Source organism: Penicillium samsonianum (assembly GCF_028829775.1).
Source record: "Penicillium samsonianum strain IBT 33392 chromosome Unknown utg000009l_segment0_segment0, whole genome shotgun sequence".
Taxonomy (NCBI): Eukaryota; Fungi; Ascomycota; class Eurotiomycetes; order Eurotiales; family Aspergillaceae; genus Penicillium; species Penicillium samsonianum.
The window spans coordinates 343,541-368,543 of NW_026643267.1; the positions used below are offsets into that span (position 1 = coordinate 343,541).

At 50.0% G+C, this 25,003-nt stretch overlaps 14 protein-coding genes across 14 annotated transcripts; 8 read left to right on the forward strand and 6 right to left on the reverse strand.

Annotated features, from left to right (window-relative positions):
• Positions 1 to 629: 629 nt before the first annotated feature.
• Positions 630 to 3,231, reverse strand: N7471_013203 (Zinc finger RING-type; the record flags this gene model as incomplete). The annotated part of the gene is made up of 8 exons (XM_057285922.1): positions 630 to 748; positions 803 to 1,213; positions 1,266 to 1,387; positions 1,450 to 1,686; positions 1,737 to 1,868; positions 2,116 to 2,324; positions 2,388 to 2,934; positions 2,993 to 3,231. 8 exons carry the CDS (start codon positions 3,229 to 3,231, stop codon positions 630 to 632), a joined length of 2,016 nt encoding a protein of 671 aa, XP_057129247.1.
• Positions 3,232 to 3,507: 276 nt separating this feature from the next.
• fip1 (cleavage polyadenylation factor subunit FIP1) lies at positions 3,508 to 4,897 on the forward strand. Its single transcript, XM_057285923.1, has 3 exons — positions 3,508 to 3,773; positions 3,829 to 3,881; positions 3,930 to 4,897. The coding sequence occupies exons 1-3, from the start codon at positions 3,621 to 3,623 to the stop codon at positions 4,720 to 4,722; spliced, it is 999 nt and encodes a 332-aa protein (XP_057129248.1). The 5' UTR covers positions 3,508 to 3,620; the 3' UTR covers positions 4,723 to 4,897.
• Positions 4,898 to 5,185: 288 nt separating this feature from the next.
• On the forward strand, positions 5,186 to 5,834 carry N7471_013205 (co-chaperone GroES family protein; the record flags this gene model as incomplete). Its single annotated transcript, XM_057285924.1, has 4 exons — positions 5,186 to 5,188; positions 5,394 to 5,618; positions 5,684 to 5,742; positions 5,810 to 5,834. The coding sequence occupies 4 exons, from the start codon at positions 5,186 to 5,188 to the stop codon at positions 5,832 to 5,834; spliced, it is 312 nt and encodes a 103-aa protein (XP_057129249.1).
• Positions 5,835 to 6,500: 666 nt separating this feature from the next.
• On the reverse strand, positions 6,501 to 9,063 carry N7471_013206 (uncharacterized protein; the record flags this gene model as incomplete). The annotated part of the gene is made up of 2 exons (XM_057285925.1): positions 6,501 to 8,270; positions 8,323 to 9,063. 2 exons carry the CDS (start codon positions 9,061 to 9,063, stop codon positions 6,501 to 6,503), a joined length of 2,511 nt encoding a protein of 836 aa, XP_057129250.1.
• A 207-nt stretch (positions 9,064 to 9,270) lies between these two features.
• On the reverse strand, positions 9,271 to 10,715 carry N7471_013207 (TauD/TfdA dioxygenase family protein). The gene is made up of 2 exons (XM_057285926.1): positions 10,170 to 10,715; positions 9,271 to 10,115 (listed from the first exon to the last, which is right to left on the reverse strand). Exons 1-2 carry the CDS (start codon positions 10,629 to 10,631, stop codon positions 9,375 to 9,377), a joined length of 1,203 nt encoding a protein of 400 aa, XP_057129251.1. The 5' UTR covers positions 10,632 to 10,715; the 3' UTR covers positions 9,271 to 9,374.
• An 879-nt stretch (positions 10,716 to 11,594) lies between these two features.
• On the reverse strand, positions 11,595 to 13,300 carry N7471_013208 (nucleoporin FG repeat-containing protein; the record flags this gene model as incomplete). The annotated part of the gene is made up of 3 exons (XM_057285927.1): positions 11,595 to 12,528; positions 12,587 to 13,048; positions 13,227 to 13,300. The coding sequence occupies 3 exons, from the start codon at positions 13,298 to 13,300 to the stop codon at positions 11,595 to 11,597; spliced, it is 1,470 nt and encodes a 489-aa protein (XP_057129252.1).
• Positions 13,301 to 13,986: 686 nt separating this feature from the next.
• Positions 13,987 to 15,476, forward strand: N7471_013209 (uncharacterized protein; the record flags this gene model as incomplete). The annotated part of the gene is made up of 4 exons (XM_057285928.1): positions 13,987 to 14,189; positions 14,244 to 14,306; positions 14,357 to 15,222; positions 15,271 to 15,476. The coding sequence occupies 4 exons, from the start codon at positions 13,987 to 13,989 to the stop codon at positions 15,474 to 15,476; spliced, it is 1,338 nt and encodes a 445-aa protein (XP_057129253.1).
• A 417-nt stretch (positions 15,477 to 15,893) lies between these two features.
• On the reverse strand, positions 15,894 to 17,048 carry N7471_013210 (haloacid dehalogenase superfamily protein). The gene is made up of 3 exons (XM_057285929.1): positions 17,000 to 17,048; positions 16,778 to 16,937; positions 15,894 to 16,724 (listed from the first exon to the last, which is right to left on the reverse strand). The coding sequence occupies exons 1-3, from the start codon at positions 17,014 to 17,016 to the stop codon at positions 16,026 to 16,028; spliced, it is 876 nt and encodes a 291-aa protein (XP_057129254.1). The 5' UTR covers positions 17,017 to 17,048; the 3' UTR covers positions 15,894 to 16,025.
• Positions 17,049 to 17,138: 90 nt separating this feature from the next.
• N7471_013211 (uncharacterized protein) lies at positions 17,139 to 18,729 on the forward strand. The gene is made up of 3 exons (XM_057285930.1): positions 17,139 to 17,283; positions 17,347 to 17,976; positions 18,040 to 18,729. Exons 1-3 carry the CDS (start codon positions 17,167 to 17,169, stop codon positions 18,139 to 18,141), a joined length of 849 nt encoding a protein of 282 aa, XP_057129255.1. The 5' UTR covers positions 17,139 to 17,166; the 3' UTR covers positions 18,142 to 18,729.
• Positions 18,730 to 18,874: 145 nt separating this feature from the next.
• On the forward strand, positions 18,875 to 19,267 carry N7471_013212 (uncharacterized protein; the record flags this gene model as incomplete). Its single annotated transcript, XM_057285931.1, has 1 exon — positions 18,875 to 19,267. The coding sequence occupies one exon, from the start codon at positions 18,875 to 18,877 to the stop codon at positions 19,265 to 19,267; it is 393 nt and encodes a 130-aa protein (XP_057129256.1).
• Positions 19,268 to 19,601: 334 nt separating this feature from the next.
• N7471_013213 (uncharacterized protein) lies at positions 19,602 to 19,990 on the forward strand (the record flags this gene model as incomplete). Its single annotated transcript, XM_057285932.1, has 2 exons — positions 19,602 to 19,675; positions 19,762 to 19,990. 2 exons carry the CDS (start codon positions 19,602 to 19,604, stop codon positions 19,988 to 19,990), a joined length of 303 nt encoding a protein of 100 aa, XP_057129257.1.
• Positions 19,991 to 20,119: 129 nt separating this feature from the next.
• On the reverse strand, positions 20,120 to 20,632 carry N7471_013214 (putative dUTP diphosphatase Dut; the record flags this gene model as incomplete). The annotated part of the gene is made up of 1 exon (XM_057285933.1): positions 20,120 to 20,632. The coding sequence occupies one exon, from the start codon at positions 20,630 to 20,632 to the stop codon at positions 20,120 to 20,122; it is 513 nt and encodes a 170-aa protein (XP_057129258.1).
• Positions 20,633 to 21,139: 507 nt separating this feature from the next.
• Positions 21,140 to 22,840, forward strand: N7471_013215 (acyl--CoA ligase; the record flags this gene model as incomplete). Its single annotated transcript, XM_057285934.1, has 1 exon — positions 21,140 to 22,840. One exon carries the CDS (start codon positions 21,140 to 21,142, stop codon positions 22,838 to 22,840), a length of 1,701 nt encoding a protein of 566 aa, XP_057129259.1.
• Positions 22,841 to 23,416: 576 nt separating this feature from the next.
• On the forward strand, positions 23,417 to 24,816 carry N7471_013216 (MFS transporter; the record flags this gene model as incomplete). The annotated part of the gene is made up of 2 exons (XM_057285935.1): positions 23,417 to 24,069; positions 24,132 to 24,816. 2 exons carry the CDS (start codon positions 23,417 to 23,419, stop codon positions 24,814 to 24,816), a joined length of 1,338 nt encoding a protein of 445 aa, XP_057129260.1.
• Between the last annotated feature and the right edge of the window lie 187 nt (positions 24,817 to 25,003).

The following is a 25,003-nucleotide window of genomic DNA, read 5'->3' on the forward strand; positions in this document are numbered from 1 at the left end:
AGATGAAGATGGAGATGGAGATGGAGATGGAGATGGAGATGGAGATGGAGATGGAGATGGGGAAGGTGAAGGTGAAGATGAGGGTGATGGGGAGGGATGGGGATGAGTGAAGAGGAAAAATAAAGGAAAGAGGTGTCCAATAAAAGAGACACGCGACTGGTTATCTTGAGGTCGAACAATCAAGTCGCATATGCAAAGGGTAAATAACATATGAGACTCAACTTGGGGTTGCGGAGTTGGGTAGATACTATGCATGCATAGAGGAGTTTACTCCCCCACATGTGCTCTTCGTTTGTCACGTCCCGAGTGGCCTGTATCTAGGTAGCCCTGGAGATACCAGACTGCTTGTCTTTCCCATGAGAGGCTAACCTATGTCCTGCCAATTTTTCTCTATATAAGGGGTGACGAACAATGGCTACTTGTATATACGATATGAGTTTGAAACGTGAGTTGGTTTATTGGCATGCAAGTACTATGTAGGCGAAAATAAGGGCTTTCACTTAGTGACCGTGAATCGAATCATACTAAGTCTGAAGAGCTTCAACATACAACACCAAGGTCCTGGTCGAAAGATCAGTAGAGATAACCGCTCCATATCCATACAAATACCCCAACCAATAGATAAACAATCAACGCCCAAACCGCTGCGTAATAGCATCACCAGGAGGAAACTCAGATGAGACAGTCGGAGTCCGAGAAATGCGTGGAAGTCGAGTACGATGCTGGGGAGCGGGATCTGGACCTTTGCCTAGTCAGAAGCACATTAGCCGTCATGCCTTGAAGACTGTAGTTCAGTACATACTATTTTGCCCATCCCAATTTGGCCGAGCAGGGGGCGGCATTGGGGCTTCGCGAGGTATCTTCGTCCTTGCCCTTTTGGAACTACCAGTGCCGCTTCGTTGGTACCGATGCAGCTGTTCAACTCCATCTGGGTTGACGGGAAACGTGGGAGTCTTCGGATTTCGTGTAAGTGGGGCAGAAGGCAGCGCTGGGACATCAGACCGAGTAATGGAGGTAGGAGCAGGGGCATTGAGCGATGAGAGAGCTTGGGAGACTGTGTCCGAGGCTGCGGTCTGCATTCTGGACCGCATGGCACGAGCTTTGAGGAGGTTGTAGAGATTGGTCATTTGAGCGAGTTTGTTGTTCTTGTCACGGTACATATCATTCAGTTCTTGATTTTTCTTTTGGAGGTCTTCTTGAGATGATTGCATGTCTGCAGTACGTTAGTCGGATCTCCAAGTAAGAGCAGACTCAATTGGACTAACCGGACAGCTTGTTCTGCAATGACAGGATCTCTGTGTTGGCATTGTGGATGACCTTGTCCATCTGCGTGCTCACGTTGGCATACTTGTCCGTAAGCGTCTTCGCTCGGTATTCCTGGTAGAATCTGCTCGAGTCAGACTTGGATAATCTTAGGGTGTGTTTTTATACCAAGGGAGTGAGACAGACATCTCCTGTGTGCTTTGATATGCCCAAAACGCAAGTGCGCGACCAGCACATTCCATGATTGTGTTTGGATCTAACCCACTCAACACGCTTGTTTTGTAGTCCTCCGTCGGATTCAAGATTGTCGAAACAGCGTCATCTGGATTGAGAAGTACCGTCTGACACGCAGGACAGAGCCGATTGCTGGTGGTTGGACGAGAGAGCCGGAGGCTCTCTGCGCATCCATGACAGAAGATGTGCCTGGAATCATCAGCCTTCCGCCTAAGCTGATCCACGAGGGAGCAACTTACGAACAGGTTGTCACCACTGCTTTCTCTTTCAATTCTGCCCGACATTTGAGGGAATTGCATCTTAGCGAAAAGTCCATGGTGTCGCTGGCGATGGGATGCGGAGAGGGCAAGAAGTGAAGGTCACGAGTTAGCCTTAGGGGATGTTATTAGTTTAGTCAACCTCAGGAGGAAATCTTGTAATGAAACAACAACTTGAACAGAGAACATTTGGTATTTGTCTATTATAGTGATTATTTTCATAAAATTTTCTGCGAGCTAGAAAAAGAATGTATTTCCCTGAGCATCGCGCCGTGTGGAAGTCATCTTCTCCTCAAACTCTTTGCCGGGCTCATACTCATGCCACAGACTGGCTGGGTATATATGCTTGTTTTTCTCATACCACCGTCGATCTACGACCTTGGTTTCTGAGAAATCTTTGTCTGCGCCCTCTAGTTGATCGTCACTAGGTTGGGACAGCGGATCATCGGTGGAATTGGTGGAATTGGTGGAATCGGCAACGGGGGGTTTGTTGGAATAATCAAACAGCAAACCGCCAGCTCGAGAGAGACTGGGCACTCGATTGGCGATGAAGTAGTAAAACTCGTAATGCTGTGTGAATATTAGATGAGATACTAGACCAGTGAAAATCAAAATCCCGGCGGGTAAGCTTACATGCGGAACAATAATATCGCCCTTGACAAGCATCAAGTCGTCGACACTGACTCGTGCCCACTCTCGGCGATTATCTTTCTTCGCCTTGGATGCACCGCTGGCACCACGTACGCCCATCTCAGCACCAACCTTCCGGCACCGATCCAAGAACAACCAAACATGGTCGCCCTTCTTGACTTTGACAGCTCCAGCTGGTATACTTGTTCCATCATAGAAGACGAATGGAATGAGAATATCGGTATTCTTCACAGCCTCCTGCATGATCAAGAACTCCTTGCGGAGAGTGTCGCGAGCCAGCGCTTCAGCTTCCAAGGATGCCTTTGTCAAAGCTTTGGGTGGAGGGGGTGCGTTCGGGTTCGCTTTCATGCGTCGTGTAGCACTATCCTCGGCGGGTGTTTTCGAACCTGACCGTGATACACTTGAGTCGCGTGGAGTTGCTGCGGATTCCTCCCCCTCGTCCTGGTCGTCGCCGAATGACAGCTTGCTTTTCGCAAAGGCCTTCTTTTTCTTCTTTTTCGGGGGACCGTCACTCCGGGGAGGCGTTGACCTGTTGCGCTGCGATCAGCTCAAATGAACGGAAAGAAAAATCGAGGCTCTTGGCTTACCCGTCAGTCACATCGCCTGCAGAGGGAGTTGCGCTTCTTGAATTACCAGATGCCAGTAGACCCAGAGACTTGTCATGCGCCTCGCGCTCTTTTGCCTCTAAAACATCCGCGCGCCGCTTGCGAAAGTCGGAGAGATGAACCAGACCGACGGTTTGCTCTTTGAGCATCTCCTCCGCGGAGACGGTCTGGCCGGCGAAGGACCGTGGAGTGGATGTGTTACTCTCCCCTTCTTCTGCCATGTTGAATTGCGAGATATTAATCTTAGATTTGACGACTGAAATGAGAGAACCGAGTTGGTCGGTGACGTCTGGTGGCCAGCACGTGACCCTGAATTTCCAGCGTTCTGGATATTGTACAACACCAGATTATAACAAGCCTTTACAGGTTCAAAATAACATTATATCAATTTTTTCACAGGTAAGCTACGCGATATTCAGTATTACATCAGAATCAAATATTCAAACGTGTAATGGTCGCCGTATACTATGTACTTTCAACTCTGAAACCGCCCAAAGGTACACCGCTGCAAACAAGACAAACCCGGTTCCCATGCGCGCAACCTTCGATCTCGATCCTCTTTAATACAACTTTCTGCAGCATTTACCCGTCGAATTGAAATTCAGAAACCATGGACGAAGAAGAAGACGACTTCTATGATCCCGTCGACGCGGTGCCGACAACACAATCCCTGAACCACACACAAAATGCAGCTCCAGGCCAACCGCAGGATAACAATTACATGGAAGACGACGATGAGGTAGAAGAGGAAGACGAAGATGATGTACGCACCGTGCTTGCACCTATCTGAAAATTTTCCTTACTAATTATATCTGCAGGATGACTTCAATATTATCACAGAGGCACCCGAAGGCGCACCAGCTCCCGAAGCGTGAGTTAGCTACCATCGCGCTCCCTGCACTCTTGCTGATCTTTCTAGCTCTCACCCGCGCCATGCAAGCTTACGACAAGAACCACAACGGCCGTCCTCCGCAGACTCGTCGGGGTTAACAACGTCTGCGACGCCTACCGCGACTCCTCGATACGAAACAGCGACTCCGATTCCCGGACACCCAGCTGCGGCCGCAAGACCCTCCTCAGAAAAGCCAGGCTCTGCCTACCCAGCCATTCACAGCTCCACCATCGACGTCAATGCAAACCCCATCCACCCTATGACAGGGAAGCCGATCATGTCCACGGACATGGACGCCGACTTCCCATCTGACGACAAACCCTGGCGTCGACCTGGGTCAGATCTCTCCGACTACTTCAACTACGGATTCGATGAGTTCACATGGGCCGGATACTGTCTCAAGCAACAAGGCGTGAGACAAGAAGTCGGCAGTCAGAAGAGACAGATGGACGATATGCAGGCCTTCATGGGCATGGGAATGCCCCCGATGCCTAGTGCACCAGGCCCCGCTGCTCCGGCTAGTGCTGCGCCGCCCATGGCTGGCATGCCCGGTATGCCGGATATGAACCCCGATATGATGCAGGGCATGCTAGCCAGCATGATGTCCCAGGGCTTGGACCCGTCTAATATGGATCCTATGGCTTTCATGCAGCACGCTCAGTCGATGATGCCCGGTGGTGGTCAGCAGGGTCAACCTGGCTTCGGGGGCCAGCCCCAGGGTCAAGGATTCAACCAAGGGGGTCAGGGTCAAATGGGCTATGGCGGATACGATCAACGTGGTGGAGGTTACGGGGGCCGAGGACGTGGCCGAAGATGGTAGTTTGATATGGGATTCGTATTACTGTGATGTAGCTTCGGGTTCGCCCTCGGAATAATGGGATCTCACGGCGTTTCATGCATACAAAGGGAATAGCAATGACAATGGACGATTTACAAGTTCAAGCTTCTTCCGCAGAATTAAAGCTGTAGACCGGGGAAGGAGTGTACAACATATACAACGTACCTAAAGTACCTAAACGGACAGCTATACCAGATATCTCAATAATAAAAAATAACAGTGAATACTTGAACGCCAACAGATAAAAGATTGTTATAAAATCCACAGGTAAATTAATCCCTTGAGAGAACGAGAGAAGGCTGTTCGGAAAGAAGCTCATGGTTCGGTCTTGGCATTCTGGAAATTTCTCCAGTCCAGATCTTCTTCCCCCGGACCAGTTCCATCTTCTTCCCTTCTCCATCCCCATCCTCAACCCATCTCCTCAGGAATCTCCTTCACCTTCACAATGGTACGTGGTCTATCCCGATTGATCCCACAATCCGAATATCCCTATTTCCCCAGCTCCCGGAGCGTGCTACCAGCACCTCCACGCCCAACTTTTCATCCTCCAAGCCGAGCCCGGATAGCCGAAAACCCGCGCAGCGCGCGCGATTCCCAATTCAATTCGGTTGCCTCATTGAGAAACACAATCACTAACTCAACCCCATTTACAGTCTGTCCTCCGCAACATCAAGTCCCTCGCCCCCCTCCTGGACCGCGTCCTGGTCCAGCGCATCAAGCCTGAGGCCAAGACTGCCTCCGGTATCTTCCTCCCCGAGGCTGCCGTCAAGGAGCAGAACGAGGCTCAGGTCCTCGCCGTTGGCCCCGGTCTCCTTGACCGCGACGGCAAGCGTCTCCCCATGGGTGTCAACGCCGGTGACAAGGTCCTCATCCCCCAGGTATGTGGTCCCAACAATCCCTCGCGAATACACGGAACAATATGTACTAACGTGTCTCTGTTCAGTTCGGTGGTAACGCCATCAAGGTCGGTGAGGAGGAGTACACCCTCTTCCGTGATCACGAGTATGTTTATTTCCTTCCCCCTGTGTTTTCGCCGACAACCATGAACAACAACTAACAACCCCACTAGTATCCTGGCCAAGATCAAGGAGTAAATTAGTCTCCAAGACAATATTCTTATATGATTTTGTTTCGCCGCCATCTAACCTCCCTCTGTCATGTCGACACCAATCTCCGTTTTGCTGTAAATCGCGACGGGGATATTGGAAGACCCCTGACGTGTATCATACGCGACGTCACGAGCTCGACCTTTCTCAACGATCTCAAGAACACCGACCAAGGAAAAAAAACAAAAAATAATAGCGAATAAGGATGCTCTCACTGGGTGATATTTGACATTTGATTGTTTAGGTATCATGTCTGTTGTGGCTCCTATTTTGGCCTGTCTTTCTATTTTGCATGCATGAGTTTTTGAAGCGCTGGATTGGCCTTAGGTCTTGCATGTCTTCGTCCACTGTACTTTTAAATTAAATGCGACTTGCCTTCTCCTGGTGCTTATGCTGGGGTGGGTAGTCGGTAATTGCAGACTTGATCATCTCCTCTCCATTTTCTCTGGCATATTGTCCAAATTCTTTATTGGGTGCCATTGGTAAGCGTTTTCTAGATACATGTATCTTCAAGGTCCATGGTCAAGTGTACAGTAGAGGTAACATTCTGATAGACTGAATCTGATTATCAATACTGATTCTTGACACGCAACAGTTGATATCTGCATCTTCCTGCCCATCATGCTAATGATGACAGCCCGTGGCCCCAGACAACTATTCAAAGCTGATCTGAGTACCATGAGTATCATCACTGTCAGTCTCATCCCCATTGATCGAGTACCCCATTAATTCGATCACTTCCGACACCTTGCTAATCAACTCGTCGCCAATAACATACCCGTATTCAAAATTCCGCTCGAAGGACTCCATGGTTATGAACACATCGAAAGCCCTTGAATCTGAGCTGGCGTTGGCAACTATCTCATGAGAGGGTGGAGATGGATGGACACTAGGATATGGGTTGAAACGACTAACGCGAATTTTATCTAAGATAAAGCGCGCCGCGAAAGGATTAATTCCCAGGTCGCGGAGTGCGACTTCATATTCTGACTCCCCTTCCGTGATGTTTTCCATCATGCCAGGGCGAAACAATTCGTATCGAAGCCTTCCCATACCGAAACACCACAATGCAATGTATGACGAGTGGTTCGGGATCGGTATCAGTAATGTTGTGGACAATCCCTTGTAGGTGTCACAAAATTGAGAGAGCAAGTTGCTTTCCCTTATCAGGGAGTCATTCGCAACTCTGCTGACGTCTGCTCCGCCAGGTTTGCAGATGAGAACAACTAGAAGCGCATATCGATGCATGAGGCAGAAAATCTTTTCTCTGAGCGGGGAATCAATTCCCTGGATTCCATTGAGCCTTGCATCCCTTGGACCATGCCCTGGAAGATACCGCTGTGTCAGCTCATGAGGGGTCGTCAGAATAAGCCCAGTATCAGGTGCCAGAATGATTTCTGCATCGTAGTGATATCGGGAATCTGAGTAAGCATCCCCATACTCCCGATAGATCAATTTGGGTGGATTATCTGGCCACCTCTCCATATCTCGTACGACCAACGGGTGGGTTGTCAGGAGGGTGGTAGACAGGAACAATATCGGCGGCGGGTTGAATGCCGATCGGGTCACCCTTTCCTGCATGGAGAAGGCAGGGCTCGGCGAACGAGAGGTATCCGAAGGGTTCTCATCAGGGTCTGGGGAACTGTCACCCAAGAGTGAAGGGACATTTGAAAACTCGCCTTGTCCACTTCTCGTGGATGCTGCCAGGGAAAGGGATGATGGATCATGCGGCGAGGTAGCATATCCTCCGTCACTACCTCTGGTTTGCATAAACAGGGATAGAGATCCGAGGCCACCAAACGCTTTGTTGGATGATTTCGGGGTCTCTGTATAATCTACGGGAGAAACATCATGTGGAGGCTTGAAAGGGTCTTTCCTCAATCCTGTGGAATGCGACTTGTAGCCCAGTTTCATGCGAAACAGCTCCTGCTGAGCGACGCAAGAGTCTCTCTTGTCCACGGATGAGGAAGTATGTGCTGCCATAGTATTGAGGTTTTTCTCGCAAGGAGTTCTGAAGGAAACATGGTTATCGTTTGCATTTTGCGGATCTCGTGCTAGCTGAGTGACATTCTGACCATTTGCTGGCCGAGTTATTGAGGGACTCGAACATGTACCCTTTGACGCAACAAGTGTATCTTCATGAAGCGTACTGAGAGTAGCGGCCACGATTCCCTTCTGTCCATAAGGTATTCCAGTATCCGCCACAGGCTCCAAAGAAGCTTTCGTTCCTTTCTTTCCCTTCAGAGCTCTGGGTGCTTGCGCTTTTTGGCTGCCAACCCTGCCAATGGAGAATCCTTTTTCTTTGGTCAGACTAGGAGAAAAAACAGTGGTGGGCTGCGATTTGTTGTATGGACTGACTTCGAATGTAGGTGCGGACATGTTGTCATCGAAAACAAATGCACTGAATTCACTTTCGGTGGGATGCTTGTCTTGGTTAGCTAGTCCTTGCATCAATAATTATTTGTCGAGTACTCACCTCAGAGCTCAGTACGCTCGAAGCGTAAGTCTCGCTCTCTTGATCATGAATAGAGGGAACAGGGTCAGACTCAATACTGACAAACTGATGCACGGTCCCCGATGGATCCACGATGGGGGGCAAGGCATCTCCTGCAAGATGGGATGTCGTAGTAATATTCGAGGACTCGACAGGCACATTGCCAAGCGCAGTAAAACCGTCAACACTGTTTGACTGGGACATGGACATGCTGGACTCGTAGTAATCAAAGACATCACGCGTATTCATAGGAACAACAGGGACATCAGGGCCACTAGGAACGACCAGATGAACCGAAGGGGTAGGCGAAGATGGAACTGGACTCTGAGCGAAGGTGGAATGGAACTCGGACGAAGTGACCATTCTCTCATCCATGGTTGTGAGGAGAAGAGCCTCGCCTTTATGATCAGATGTTGTCACTTCAGGCAGGATACCACGCCAGATATTTCCCTTGACAGAGTCGAGCTGGAGACATCCGCTCAGCACCTTCATATCCTCGGGCTCAGTTGGGAGCTTCTCCATCATGAGGTCAGTGCAGAAGCGTCGGTCGATTTCTTTGAGGCGTTCTTCTGGGTGTTCGGGGTCGAGACCCTCAACAGGGGGAATGGGAGTTTTTGGCTCACATTTGTCGTCTGCATAATTAATTGGACAATATCGAGTGGAATCCTCTGCGATATTGTAGAATCTGGCGTACTGGAGAAGAGTTGGTTGGTTGGAAGCCATTTTGTCGCAAAGAAGGGGAGAAAGAGACCGTGACGAGAAGAGTTTGTTTACGAGGGAGAGAACCCGTGGACGTGCCGAAGAAATGGGGGAAGTTGGGTTGTGAACTGGGAAGGTGCGAGGGACGACAAACAGTCCCAATTAGGCAGGCACGAGCTTTAGGGTAAACACAGCTACAGGGGAGAAACTTGTCTAAACAGGCACATGTAATGAAAGAAAGAAAAGAATGATAATATTTCGCTGATTGTGATATGTCGCTAACTGCTATGAGAGAAAGAATAAACTCCAATTACCATGAACCTTTCGCAGCCAACCTAGTCGTTATAGTTCGACTGGCGAGCCCCATTTTTGTTGACAGCCGGCAGTCCATACAAAGCATTGAATTCATCCTCCTGGGATTTGCCAGACTCTTCAAGCACAGGCTTCTCGGCATGGACCGCAACGCGCACAGCATGGCGGCGGTGCGGCGTAAAGCCATAGGAAGCACTGTGGTTGGTAGACCTGTTATCCCAGAGCGCGACATCATCCTCACCCCATGAGAAGCGGGCATGCATCTCTTGGGTCGTGGCGATCACATCAGTCAGGAACCGGATGATAGCGTCGCTTTCAGCGGCCGGGATACCGATGATCTTCTTCACGAAGCCAGGGTTGAAGAACAGTCCGTTCCAGCCGGTGACTGGGTTCGTCCGAATAAGTGGGTGTTCGGTAGTGACGGGGTCCCGACGCACTGGCCGGCCTAGTGCCCGGGAGTCGTTGGCTTGCATGTCGGCTGAGTGGATGGCTGTGAGGCCTTTAAGATAGTTTTGCATGTGAGAGGAGAGCACGTCGTAAGCGGCGTATTGCGAGGACCAAAGAGTGTCGCCACCGCCTCCGCGGGGTGGCCCGGAGAGAAGCTTAAGTGATGTGTAGGATGGTGGCTGGATTTCATAGGTCACGTCTGAGTGCCATAAGAAACTGGGTGTGAAGAGGGCACGGTTGTCGCCGGAGTTATCGCCAGTGTAGACGACATGGACATCCTCGAGACCTGGCTTTTGGGGAACGGATGTGGTGGCGTGCTATATATTGTTAGTATGTATACTTTTATATATAGCTCCAGTCAGATGTCCTACCTTGTGCAGCTTGCCCCAATATTGGCCCAATTGACGTTGAGCCTCGATATCGAAGTTCTTCTGGGAACGGAAAAAGACAACGCCTCGGTATGCAATCAACCGGGCAAGGTCATCCCGCTGTGAATCATCAAGCTTTGAGAGATCAACACCATGAACTTCAGTTCCAATCTTAGGGTTGTGGTCGAAAACGGCTGTGGCATCCCTCAGAAGGTTGCGGAACTTTGGGTCTCCTCGCAGTCCCTTGTCCTGGTAGGGAGTGTACTCAAGCGGGGCCCAATGGACGTCCGGAAATGAGGGCAAAAAGTCTTCGTGTGCATAGTTGTCGTGTTGAGTGACTGGTGTCCGGCCAGGCTGATATCCAAATTTGTTGTCGCCAGCGAGGTCCTCCGCTCTGACGGGGACGGTGAACTTGGCCACAGTTGGGGCCACGGTGACCACGGGCTCTTCCAATGATGGCGCCATCTCCAATCCAAGTGACGATGTATGTAAAAATGAATGCAGATGAAAATGTGAAATGCGGATGATGGAGCGAGATTATTATCAAAGTATAATTGGAACTAAGTTTGGATAGAGGGAAGAACCGACTTATATAGATACAAGCTAGGGAGACAAATCAAGCATGCAATTGATGTGGACCAAGTGAGTCAACCCCAGATAACGCCATTCTGGAATGATTACGGATCTCGCATGCCCCGGAGTTCATGGAAATGGCGCAATTTCCCAGATGAATCACCTCAGGCGAACACAATGGAGAAACTGGGCACGAAATAATTGGTTCTAAATGGATGTTGTATTTTGAGAGAGACCCGCTCTTTCTCCCTAGAATATTCAAGGTGATCACGCAATTTTGCTGACGTTGATGGCGAAATTTGCCATCTTCATCAAATGAACATGGAAAACGGCCGCTCAGTCGATATACTAGCTCTCACCGCTGTTTCAGATGAGCTATCTCGAAGTCAAGATCTTTGAATGCGTGGTGAATAAGGATAGAAGCGTTCATATACATCGTGCAGAAGAGTGGAGGTCGAGATTAGGAATGGCGCTAAGGAGGCGATCACGCAAGAGTGGCGGGTTTTTGCGACGGGTTACTCATCAGCCTCACTGGTCCCCGGGCCCCATGCCTACATAGTGGTACACAACTCATGCAATTACTACAATGTACATAGTCTGTTAGTTATGCAATATAGAGCTTGAATACATTGGATTGGCTCAAAAGAATTTGACTTTTGGAATGATCTAAGCCTAGGTGATCTAGCTTGTCTAGCTTGTTCTTATTTTACGACGTATGGCTATATATTCGGTCTACAATTAGGGCTCGGAGTAATGAGAGTTCGGAGTTAACAGATAAACTGCTGGATGTCATGTTTCGCATGCTGAAGATCAGCTCCCATAAAAATACAGACCAAACTCGCTAGATTCTTCTATCTATCCCAGATGAAGCCGGCCATCACCAAGAGACTGCTGCCCAATCGACAAATCTTGTACTTGTTCCGACACATTGCTCAGACGAGTGGCAACACCCATGATGCCAGCCTCGACATCTGAGAGAACACCGGAAAGTTCGTTGATGGTGGACCGGGGTGTCCCTGCAGCTCCCTCACGAGACTTGGAGCTCACAAAGTCGCTGATTTGGCGGTTGAGCGTAGCTTCGACACCGTGAAGATGGTCCTCGATCTCTTTGAGGTTGCCGGTATATCTTGTAAGAACTTCTTTCATCTCCTTCGAGCGATGAGAGAAGTAATCAACCAGATTGACGGGGACTCCATTGACGTCAGTAGACGCGTCACCCTCAACGCCGTCGGGAAGAGCAAGTGTATTTTTGCGACTCGAGCGCATAGATCGCTCCGGAATCTGTTGATCCTGCACAGACCACCACCCACCACTAGTTGACTGGTATTGTAGAGGGAGCTTCAGCGTATCAATGGCTCGGAAGGCAACTTGAGCCTCGGCCGCATCCCGTGTGACAAGGCTGCGCAGCCCATCAATGTCACTGGCATCGTTCTCAAGCGCGTGTTGCATGGTTTCAAGTTTGCCTTGTACAAATTCGACATCGTTAGGAATTGTGGCACCCTGCTTCTCGATAGTCGGGAGCAGATCCCCGACCTCATGGCACATCTTCATCTGGTTCAGGATGTGCTTGTCGATAGCCTCGATTTGGCTACGGATCTCATCGGCGCAGCTCTCGAATTTTGTGGTTGGTAGGAGATTGCTGACGTCAACTTTCACACCCGGGATCACCGTGCTGGTAGCAGTGCTCTGTTGGAGTGGTTGTGTGGTCTGTGCGGGCGCTGGCTGGCCGAAGAGAGAGAGGGTAGGCTTTTGAGGTTGTTGTTGTTGGGCTGTGCTCTGGCCGCCACCACTGTAAATTATTAGAATATAAGCCATGAGACGGGACGAGCAAAAGCGCGGCCACTTACAACATGCCCCCCGTGGCTCCTCCTGTTAATCCCCCAGCAAGCCCACTGCCGACACCAGCGGCTCCGAGTCCACCGAGTCCAGCAAATGCTGGCTTTGCTTGAGTTTGAGCTGTAGACGCACCACCGCCGAAAAGAGTGCTGCCACCCAAGCCACCACCCGTTGTTCCTTGAGTCGTGCCGGTGCCAGCGCCAGCAGTTGACCCACCGAACATATTGCCTGTCCCAGAAGGCTGTGTGGTTGTATTTGCGCCTCCGAAAAGGTTGCTGCCGGTCGCACCGCTCTGCTGTTGACCTCCAAACATGTTGGATCCGGTCGGTTGTGCTTGTGGTGTGGTTCCTGCAGCCGGGGCGCCGAACAAGCCTCCTGCTGGTTTAGGTGCTGTCGAGCTCGCGGCGTTCCCGAAGAGACTGCTGGTATTAGTTGCACCGGGAGTAGCTGTGGATGTGGCCGTGTTGCCGCCGCTGTTGATGGGAGGTTCCGGTTAGCTTTTTTTTTCTGCCTGAGACCACCGTGACCCTAGCCTGCGAGCCGGGAATAACCAGGGATTGGGGAGGAAACGATGCGAATCAGAGCAAGGGGTCAGGCGATAGGTCTGATAGGTATAATCAGAGACAAAGAAATATGGATGGGAGCACTAACAACAAAGAACTGGTGGAGTTTGTGTTGAGAGAAAGCCCGCCTGTGGCAGGCGCCGCTGCCTTTGGAGCAAACATAGCTGAGAATGTGATAATAGGCTTCAAATGCTTGAATGAAAATGGAACCTGTCAATGGGCCCCCTCAATGGGAACAAAGCTGCGCAGATGCGATTTGCGGAATGCGCGAAGCTTCTCGGTACTTTGTTTATCCGACCCGGCCTTTTCCCTAGCTTGGAAAGGACCGTTTACTCATCCCTATACATATACAGCCCCGAAGTCTCAGCTCATTAAAATCGAACCCATTTTTTTGTAAACCATTGTAATTTAGAAAAATCTGGCCCCGGGGACCTCCTAGCACGATTTGCTTAAATAATACCATAGTTACCTAAGCCCTGGAGAGCGCCAAGACTAGCTAATTAGGCTAGTACCCAGTTGGACTTTTTAGATGTCTGTTTTCTGATATTTTCTCCCCCTTATCAGTTTGTTAGCTAGACGGCAGAAAAAGGCGGGGAAAATACTTTATATAAGAGACTTTTCTATATATAACCTTTTATTTGCTCTCCGTCGATCCTTCGACTTTAATGAGGTGTGATATGTCCACGGGTAATAAGGATACAGAAGTTCCATCCACTTCATATTCTGCCCTATATACCCGCCTTACCATGCGTATTCTTACCTAGATATTTCTGCCCGTCTAATCAAATCCACCTTATTCACCGCTTTCTTATAGTTTATTAACTATACTATCTTTTAACTTAATCGTTATGGCTGATGAGAATGCCAAAGAGTGGGCGCCAGTATGCGTGGCATCAACAAAACGACAAAGTGGGAGAGACTTATCACCAATTGATCAATCGCGACTCTCTTCAACTTCACTGTCAACAGTCCAAAGTGAGCCTGGAGCAACCTCCGGTGATGAACCCGCAGATCAAAACACCGACCTCGGCTATTTCAAGAGTGCAGAATGGTAAGCCTAGTACATCGACCCATGATCAATCTTTACTGACCTTATGGTGCACAGGAGCCCAGACGGAACGACTCTGCTGACAGATTCAGCGGATCATTCTATCAGAACATGGATCTTGTAAGTCGGCGCGTCATCCTTGCCATTGATTCTTTCGCTCACGCAGTCAGGCCACCGGATCTACTTGAGGACAAGCCCATGCACCAAATATCCCCATACTCAACTCTGCCCTCAGTGGAGCCGACTTATGCTACCGCAATCTATCCCTTCTACAACCTTCAAGATCCATCCACTACGCTATTCCTCTCATCTGTTCGTGATCATCCAATTCGGCTATCATCAGCTCTGGCTCCTACATCAGTGGCGAGCTACTCCCTGGTAAATCCAATGACAGAAGCATTCATAACACCGCACTCGATGATCTACCCATCCACGATGGGTGGGACCCACTTCCTCACAGGCTCAGATAGTCTGATCTGTCTCTTCGACGTGTCCCGAACAGGAGCACAAGGTCCAATCTCCTCAATGCCGACTATCCCCAGCAAACGTAAGCAGATCGTCGGCGGCGGTATCGGCATGAAAGGCATTGTTTCAGCCCTGGCTTTGAACCCCAGCGGGGACGGTATCCTTGCTGCAGGCACTTTCACCAGACACGTCGGACTGTACAGCTCCAATGGCTCGGGTGAGCTCCTTGGGACTTTCAGTGTGGCAAAGACCAACGCAAACCGTGATATCGGGGGCCGCGGAGTCACACAGCTTGTCTGGAGCCCATGTGGCAGGTATCTGTATGTCGCCGAGCGAAAGAGTGATGGCATTTTGGTTTATGATGTGCGGGTCACGGGGCAACTGCTTGGGCACTTGCGCGGGCGCAAGGCTCATACGAATCAACGCATGAAAATTGATGTTGTTCCCTCTGGTCCTGGTGGCTCTCATGAGATTTGGGCTGGCGGTACCGATGGGTTTATGAGGGTTTGGAGGAGTCCGGAGCACTGTGCAGGTGGGAAGGAGCCCGATTGGGAGTTTAAAGTGCATGATGGTAAGTCCTTTGACAATCCCCAAGATGCTCAGTACTGATGTATGACAGATGCCGTGACGAGTACAATGTTTCACCCCATGGGAAGTGTTGTCGCAACCTGCTCTGGGCAGCGACATTTTGTTTCAAATGATTCCTCTGATGAAGACATTCCAGCGAAGAACACCGAGCAGGCCGATAACAGCCTCAAGGTATGGTCGATGCCATTTCTGTTGTCAGAATCCGAGACAACCCATGACTTAGACCCCGCAGGTTGAGGTGCAAAAGGAAAATAGACCTCATTGTGCTGTTTCCTTGGTATGGGAATGAGATCAAGTGCCAATTGAACAAGTCATCCGATGGAGGACCCAGTGGCACACCCTGGAATGCGCGAGAGATGGCCACAAAGAAATATCATTACAAGTGCTACCGCGGTTGTCTCTAATCTTCTCTCTGCCACTCCAAAAGAAGGCTTTATCAAAGTCAGAGTCTCTGGTGAGACTGTCGTGGAATGAGTTCCTTGCCCCTTGACAGTCAGAACCGAAATGTCTTGGGGCAGTAGGTCTCATTACCCAAAAGGATTGAATCAATCCATGGATGATATACACCTGTTGTACTGACGACCATATGTATTTCATCCAACCCGCGAACCTGTCCAGAAAAGCGTTGTAGTTATCCAGAAACCAACAGGCCGTTAAATCACTGCGTGAATGTAAATTACTTTTTTACGCTAGACGCTCTACTCGCTCTCATGTAACGTGTATTGACATCCGAAAATCAAACCCAATTATGTACTATGTACTGCCTCAGAAAACCAGACCAAGTCTTCAGGGAATCCGAATGCCGTACTTCGCATATGGGAAGTCTTCCAAAGTGGAATAGAGCTGGCCAAACCCATCACCGATCTTGCCAGGCGTTCCAGACCCCTGCAAACGCCACGCCTGAAGCTCCTCTGCCTCTTTCTCAGCATCGGTCTTCTCCTCCTCCTTATGCGAACCCGTGGCTCCAGCGAGAACTTCCTCCTCACGGCCCTTGAAGGCTCCTAGGAGACCCGGGTGAGGGCACCAGGCAACCTGCATGCCCGCACGACGACCAGCCTCGACTCCCGGAACCGCATCTTCAAACACAAGGCACTCCTCCGGCTTGATCTCCGTCTTCCCCTGGCTGCGCAGCTCGTTGTTGATGGTCTCTAGAGCAAGCAGGTAGATATCAGGAAGCGGCTTGCCTCGGCCCTTACCAATGCGCGGATCATCACCAAGAACCTTGTTAGGTTCGGGGAAAGCTTTGAACAGCTCGGTCAGATGATCGGTCTTTAATTTGTAGTTGCCTCTGTGTGATGATGTTGCTAGCGCGATGTACACAGGCTCGTCGCTTGACTGCGTTGACACAAGGTTGGACAACAGAGTCGGCACACCGGGGAGCGGCTGTGACTTTGGGAAGTAGTGTCGCTGACGAGATAATTGCTCCTCCTTCAGCTCCTCATCGCTGATGGGGAGCTGGGCAAAGTCGTTGAAGATCTTGCCGGCCTAAATATAGCATCAGTACACAGATACAGAACGATGTATAGTGTGAGACGAACCTCCGGCTGGGGCCGACCCTGCAGCTGCGCCTTGATTGACCAAGGAAGGATGGGTCTGCCGTACTTCTGGAGGATTTCATTCGTGATTATAGAGTACAAATCCTCTGAGTCAATCAACAAGCCGTCCATGTCGAAGAGACATGCTCGGATGCGGGGAAGGCTATCAACCGAGTCAATTGATGTTCAGGTGCAATCACTATCTGCGACCCACGTTTTACTCACTCATTAATGGAACCCATGGCTGTACAGTCTGTTTACCGGTGTCAGAGTGGGATGTTGACAAGGCGTTCGATAAGACGCGGGGAATAACCGTTATCAGTCCTATCAGTCCCGTGATTGAACCCTTGGCAACATCCGATGTTCTTAGCCGACGACGACCTTCTCACAAAATGAGCAACTCTTCTAATGCGCCCGAACGCGACGGGAAAGGTACTCCCATTGATGCCGATGACAGTGGCGACGAGGATGTCTTCCACGATGCCCACTTCCCCGCCGAAGAAGAAGCCGTGAGTTGTACCGGTGATCAAGCTCACGACCGGAGCCGAATGTTGACATCTCCCTTGCGATAGCAACTCCTGAAGGAAGCCCACGAAATCAAATCCGAGGCAAATCAGCTATTTCTCGCGACAAGCTATGACCAAGCCATCTCCTGCTACGATCGAGCTCTTGCTTCCTGCCCGAGCTACCTTGACTACGATGTCGCCATAATCCACAGTAATATCGCTGCTTGCCACCTGAAATTGGAAGATTGGAAGGCCGCAGTAGACTCCGCAACCGTCTCCATCGAACGCCTGAGCAAGATTATCCCACCGACCCCACAGGACAAGGGCGACGAGACGACTGGGAAACAAATACCGGAATCCGACAAAACACACACAGACGCAGTGGTCGAACTATCCGGAGATGACGAGGAAGCTGAGTTGAAGGAATTACAAAGATTGCAAGAACAGGATGAGCAAAGGAGCAAGGTGATGCGACTTCGAGCCAAAGTCCTCATGAGACGCGCAAAGGCGAAGACCCAAATCGGTGGCTGGGGTAGTCTGCAAGGTGCTGCAGAGGACTACCAGGCCCTTGCTGAAATCGAAAACCTTCCCGCAGATGATAAAAGAGTTGTACAACGCGCATTGCGGGAACTCCCTGAGCGCATCAATCAGGCGCGGGAGAAGGAGATGGGCGATATGATGGGCAAGCTGAAGGATGTGAGTACTTCTTCTCTGATAATATCCATTTCAGGATTACAGAGCAATACTGATATTGGACAGCTCGGAAATGGGATCTTGAGCCCATTTGGTCTGTCGACGGACAACTTCAAGTTCGTCCAGGACCCGAAGACGGGTGGCTATAATATGAACTTCCAATCTTGATCATACTTAGCAAATCAGACACGATGGCATCGTCTGTTCTTCGTACGCTGGGCACATGAGAGCCCTGAAATGGATTTATTTCCCAGCATCATATGCATACCTGGCAGGAAGCCATGAAGGCGTTCTGACTTTTGCACACTCTTTGTTTTATTTCAACAATGCATATTTTGATAGTTGAACGGTTCCAGTCCCTTGATTATGGAGCATGGGAGGTTCCATGTCCAAGAGTACGGAAGTACCCTGGCGATCCCCTTGGTGGGAAATCGCTTCTCCGTTGAAGTCTGAACTGTTCTCCCAGACAACATAACGAGGTAATACATAGTGGCAGCGGATGTTATCACTGAATAAACATCGGATCACTTCGCTGCCCCTTTGGGGTCTTAAACACATGTTTACACCCCGAGAATCTCCCACATCCCCTAGTCTGCTTTGAGGCTACCGTTCTCGCAGTCATATAGTTAGTAGAAGGATCCGCATGTTGATGATTAGCCGAGGCTATATTCTTTGACCGCAAAGTGACGTATTCATGTTCTGGAGTCATGAAACATGTCTAGCAATATCTTTGTAAATAGAAACATAGGAGTGCGGTTGCCTTTGACCTCAGACAAGAATAAAATCTACCTTGTTAAGCCGCTGCATGACACGGTGAAACCCCCAACCCATTCGATCTTAAAAGCGCAGCTTTCGCACCCAAATATTATTCCGAACAACACAACCTTGTACATCACCAACCATGGCTCTCAAAGTCTTCACCACTGAATCGATCGGTGCGCAGAGAAACCACATTGCCATCTACATCGAAACCGATCCAAGCGAGGACAGGGGCTGGCTGCACCATGTCACCGGAACGATCCTGAACGGCATGGATTACACACCCAGGCCAACACCTAACCCGGAGGTGCTGCCAGAACATGTGCCAGACTCAAAGAAGCAGATCGGGACCATTGAGGAGGAAGATCTGGAGAGGTTCCGGGAGGAATGTTGTCTGGCAGTTCTTCCACCCCGGGCTCAGGTCACGCTCAAGGGAACCCGACTGTATCCTGATACTCCGCTCTACCGATGCACGGAATGGCTGAAGGATGTTGAGGAGATGGCTGTCAGGAAGGGGATCTTTAAGCCTTTGTGATGGGTTAGTTATTTCTTTGTTTTATGGCCGTCTGAGAGATAATATGATACTAACCCAACAAGTAGTCTGTGGTTCCATACACGCCATATCTGACGTTGGGATTAGAGTTTGGGCTCCTATATGGGTCTCTAGATAGCATTGAAATCAATTATTCTGGTCGGTAGTTATCTGTCTTGTGCGACCATTCTTCAAAATATCATGTAGATGGGCAACACAATATACATCAGGCTACAAAATCCCACCCATTCTTCCCCGGGCACACAAATCACTTTGAAAAAGCCCATCCAAGAAGGTCAAAGACATCCACAACTGTCTGCCATGCCATTCAACGTCTATGTCACCCGAGAAGATGGACGCTAGGACTTGGTATTTTATATTGAGCTTGATTCAACCACCAAGGAAGGGACGGTAGAGAGTAACGGGTGGACACACTCCTTTGAGAGCGAGCAGAAAGGCGGGAATTAATACACAGCTCAACTCAACCGCACCCCCAGGTCCAATCCTATAGGAAACATTATCGCGACTATCGAGGAGGCAGATTTGCCAAAGTTTCATGAATTATGCTTTGCAGCGACTGAACCACTGCCGCAGCAAAGGCATCTAAACCGCCTGGGCCTTCGCGCCATGATGCCTGCGCGATGGAAGCAAGAACCAAGGGAGTGGTTGCTGTTGATTTGGGATAGGGCCTTTGAAGAGGGGATATTCAAGCCTCTTGACGTCTAGATATCCGGCCATCCCATGGACCGTAATTGATCCCGCTCCTTGTGAAGGTGCTGGGGTGTGGGTAGACAATTGATTCGGTTAGAAATGGACCAGAAGACATCAATTGACGCAATCTCAAAAGCATTTTGGCTATTGCAAAGCTGTCATCCCTTGATAAACTCCATTGTAACCCTCAACCTTCTCACTCATCTGGTGGAACACAAACTGCGCCAGACGCGCAGCTGGATACAGCCGCAACCCCGTGGGATTGACGACCTGCATTAATGCCCCGACAGCCCCCTCATACCCACTATCCATAACACCAGCATGTATCGTCACCCCGGACCTAAATAATGAGCTGCGAACGAAAATCTCGCCCATCAGGTCCAGAGGAACGGAGACGGTCTCGTTGAATTCCACAAGGTAAGAACCCTGCGGGAGATCTAAATATGGGTTTGTATTTTGCTTTGATGAGGGAAAATGTATCTCTTCAGTCGAGGCCGGCTGCCGGAGTTGATTATCCAAGTCGATTATTCCGGGCGACGTCCATTTGAGAACGCGCTTTAGTGTGAGGTCTACACCGCAGGGCTGGGCCTGCAGTGTGGGATATTTGACATTGCGGATGATGGAGCGGGTGATGAGAGAGCGCCCAGGGAGGATCATTTTCAATAGGCGTCAGAGTCTGGTCTCGGCCTGGTCTCCTATGATCTCTGATTCTGTACATATCGGAGGAGTGCCAATACTAATTGCTGTGATGGAAAGGGGGAAGAACAAACAGGGCAAACATCAAACCAAGCAAACAGATAGCCTCCAGGGCTGCTTCGTACGATGGACGTCACTGGCTACTTGCCCAGGTACGTACCTAGGCACAACTATAGGACCCCAAAATGATGAGCTTATCAAACCGAGGAAGCCGAAGGGCCGACAGAGCAGGAAGCCTTTGAAGTCTCCCAAGTTTAAGATTTGACCAATCAGAACACAACGCCGAGATATAATGCGGGGTCCCACACTTTGGTACGGAACACGTATGGAGCCCTCAGTGCCGAGTCTGGCTTCCGAAAGTACTGTGTATCTGAGTACATTGTACTTCTATTTAACGTCGCCATTTTTGGTCAATTGACTCGATATCTCTTTGAAATCAAGTTCAGTGCAATTGATACTATACCCAAAATGCCAACAATTTACCGTTCCCCATATCCAGATCTGGATATCAAATCAGTGGATTTGGTCTCTTACTTGTTCTCTAATCCTTTCAACGCACCCCTGGACCGTCCCATATATATCAATGCTGACTCAGGAGAGCAATATACTCTCGGAGATGTGATCCAGCGTACACGCTCTCTGTCCAACGGGCTCCGGCAAAGTATAGGGGTTAAGCCCAGCGATGTCGTGGCATTGTTAAGTCCCAACACAATCGATTACCCTGTGGTATGCCATGCAATTATCGGCTCTAGAGCAATTGTTGCTCCGACCAGTGCAGCTTTGACGGCATTTGAGCTTAACGCTCAGCTCAAGACCAGCGGGGCCAGATTCATCATCGTCCATTCATCTTTGCTGGGGACTGCTCAAAAGGCAGCCAAGGGAACATCTGTCGAGAACATTGTCTTGATAGATGGCCAAGCACCAATCAATGGTCAACCTACATGCAATCATCTCGCCAGCACATTTGCCCCCGGTGATTTCCTCACTATCGATCCGGCCGAGGCAGATCGCCAACCCACATTCATCTGCTTTTCGTCTGGAACATCAGGTGCAGCCAAGGGTGTCATTACAACGCACCAGAACATCACCTCAAACCTCCAGCAATGGCGCCACCAAATGATAGAATCTGGTCTTCCCTCCCAGCGACCAACAAGACAATCCGCCATTGCATTCCTGCCATTCAGCCATATCTACGGCCTCAACCTGTTCATCTGCCAGAGTTTGATGTGGGGCACAACTGTAGTCATCATGCCAAAGTTCGACCTCGATCTATACCTCAGTTGCATCCAGAAATACCGACCAGACGAGTTGGCAGTGGTACCGCCCATTGCCCTGATGTTGGTTAAAGACCCACGGGTCTCCAAGTACGATTTAAGTAGCGTGCGCAGGATCATGTCTGCCGCCGCACCGCTCACAATCGAATTATCGTCCGCCCTCGAAGCCAAGTTCAAGGAGATTTCAAACACAGAGGTATTCTGTACCCAGTCATGGGGTCTGACAGAGACCTCACCAATGGCGACAGCCGTCCCAAATGACCGCATGGATAAGCGGAGCACGGGGGTGGGCTGTATTGTGCCGAACATGCAGCTCCGCTTTGTGGATCCCGAGTCGATGAAAGATGCAGCCGTCACATCTGACGGGTCCACAGAGCCTGCGGAGATTTGGTGTCGTGGTCCGAACGTGGTGATGGGGTATTATAACAACGACGAAGCGACGAAAGACGCATTCCATGTGGACGAGGATGGATCGAGGTGGTTCCGCACGGGTGATATCGGCACTATCGATGGAGATGGGTACGTCACTATCCATGATCGCATCAAGGAGATGATCAAGTACAAGGGACTGCAGGTCATCCCTAGTGAGTTGGAGGGAAAGCTGGTCGATCACCCCGACGTGGAGGATGCGGCTGTGACTGGAGTGTGGGTCGATGACAGGGCCACTGAGCTGCCGGTTGGTTTTGTGGTTTTGAGTCGTCAGGCTAAGGACAGGGATCAGAAGGCTGTCCTTGATGGGATCCACGCGTGGCTGAATGAGCGCATTGCCAACCATAAGCGTCTGCGTGGGGGTATCCATGTCTTGTCGCAAATTCCCAAGTCGCCTAGTGGGAAAATTTTGCGTAGACAGTTGAGGGATTTGCTAAAGAGTCAAGCGCCTAAAGCTCGTCTGTGATTGAGTGCTTGGAAAAACATCTGTGTTAACAGGCTGTCACCTGTATAGATCATGAAGTAGCAATTCCAACCGTTCAATTAGAAACTGTGGCTTATTTTGCGTATTTCAAATATTGTGTCACTTGACAGATATACATTGTACATGCCACATTGTATATCAGAACCAACCAATATAGCTCTAACAAGTAAAGAAAATATCCAAAACATGAAACCTCGGAAGGTTTGCAGTCTCGGGACCCGCGCGTCCCGATCGGCGATCAATTACGAACTCCGATTTTGGAGCCCCAGAGACTTGTTTTTCAGCTTTTTTTCTATCAAATGGAGTTGATCATCTTGAATCAAGCTGATTGCACGTTGCACATATCTTCCCACATTCTTTCTTTACCTTGACTTCCGACATCCCAAGGCGTAGTACATTCTCGCCCCTGAGGTCAATCTGACCAGTTTACGCGGATTGCGATTCCTACTCTCAATCACACTCTTACTTGCCATGGGGTTATGGACGTGGCCCTTCTCACATGGGAAGGAGGAAAAAAGACCCAAGTTCGTTGAGCTAAGGTCGTCAAAATGGTTTATTATGTTCGTTGTCGCCTTTGCTACCGGAACGGACATTTTCATGTACGGTCTTATCGTACCGGTCACGCCAACCGCATTGAAAGAAAGAGTGGGCATCGCAGAGGGAAATATCCAGAGCTGGACATCGATTCTTCTCGCCCTGTATTCGGCTGCGTTGTTGGCCTTTGCGCCTGTTGTCGGGTACGTCGCTGATCGAGCCGAGTCCCGTCGGTGGCCTTTGCTAGTTGGTCTCGTTGCGCTGGCCGCTGCAACAGCCCTGCTATGTGTCGGCACTCACATCGCGTTGTGGATTGTTGGTCGCTTGTTTCAAGGTGCTGCCGCTGCGGTGGTATGGACGGCCGGCTTGGCACTGATGGTGGACACTGTCGGAAAAGACGACCTCGGCCAAGCTATTGGATATGTCTCCATGGCTATCAGTGTTGGAACGCTAGCTGGACCTCTTCTTGGTGGAGTTGTCTACGAGAATGGTGGATATTATGCTGTTTTTGGCCTTGCTTTCGCTTTCATCGCCCTCGATATCATCTTGCGATTGCTGTTGATCGAGAGAAGACATGCTATCAAATGGCTTGCGCCGGAGATGACACCGCTCTCTGTGCATGGAGATCAATCCACCGAAAAGAAGTCGGGAGAAACCTCAGAACGTCCCAACTTGCCGTCCAATGGCTCTGAACCCCGTGAATTCCAACCGCCTCCCCCCCCTCACGGAGTGCGTTCAGGCGTATCGCCATTTTATTGAGCTCGCCCCGTCTCGTCGTGTCCGTCTGGGGATACTTCATCCTGTCAATTGTTCTGACGTCATTTGACAGTGTCCTTCCGCTCTTCGTGCAAGGGACATTCGGGTGGCAGCAAAGCGGCCAGGGACTAATCTTCATCCCGCTCATGGTGCCACACATCTTAGACCCACTGACGGGGTTCGTTATCGATAATTACCCCAAATCCTGTCGCTACCTCGCCGCAGGGGCATTTCTCGCTTCCGTTCCCGTGATGGTGCTCCTGCGCTTCGTCACAGATAACTCGATGCAGCAAAAGATTCTCCTATGTGCCCTTCTCGCTTGTGTTGGGCTGTGCTTTGCGGTGGCTATGCCACCTCTCATTGCCGAAGTCTTCTTTGCTGTGAAGGAGAAGGAAGATAAAACTCCTGATATCTTCGGTCGCGGTGGCGCTATGGCTCTAGCTTTTGGACTGTCAAATATGGGGTTCGCGTCTGGGAGTCTGATCGGGCCATTCTTTGCGGGTTTTATTCGTCAGGAGGCTGGCTGGGGGGCGATGGGTTGGGCATTGGGGTTGATAGCTGGCATATCATCTGTCCCAATCCTGTTGTTCGTGGGTGGCTGGATCTTGAGAAAGCCGGTCGAGTCAGATAATGAAGTCCAATTGATGGACAGCGCCCCTGGCCCATGAGTTGCAAAGCCAAATTAAAAAATCTACCTTGTATATATATTTCATACTCTCCTCTCTGGGTATGTCAACTATGACAGCCTCATGGACAAAAGTTACAGCCTTGGCGCCTGAATTGTCACACATGTACATGTACATCCACGCCATTATGCGTATCACCTGGCAATATTTCCCTCGCTCTAACAAAAGC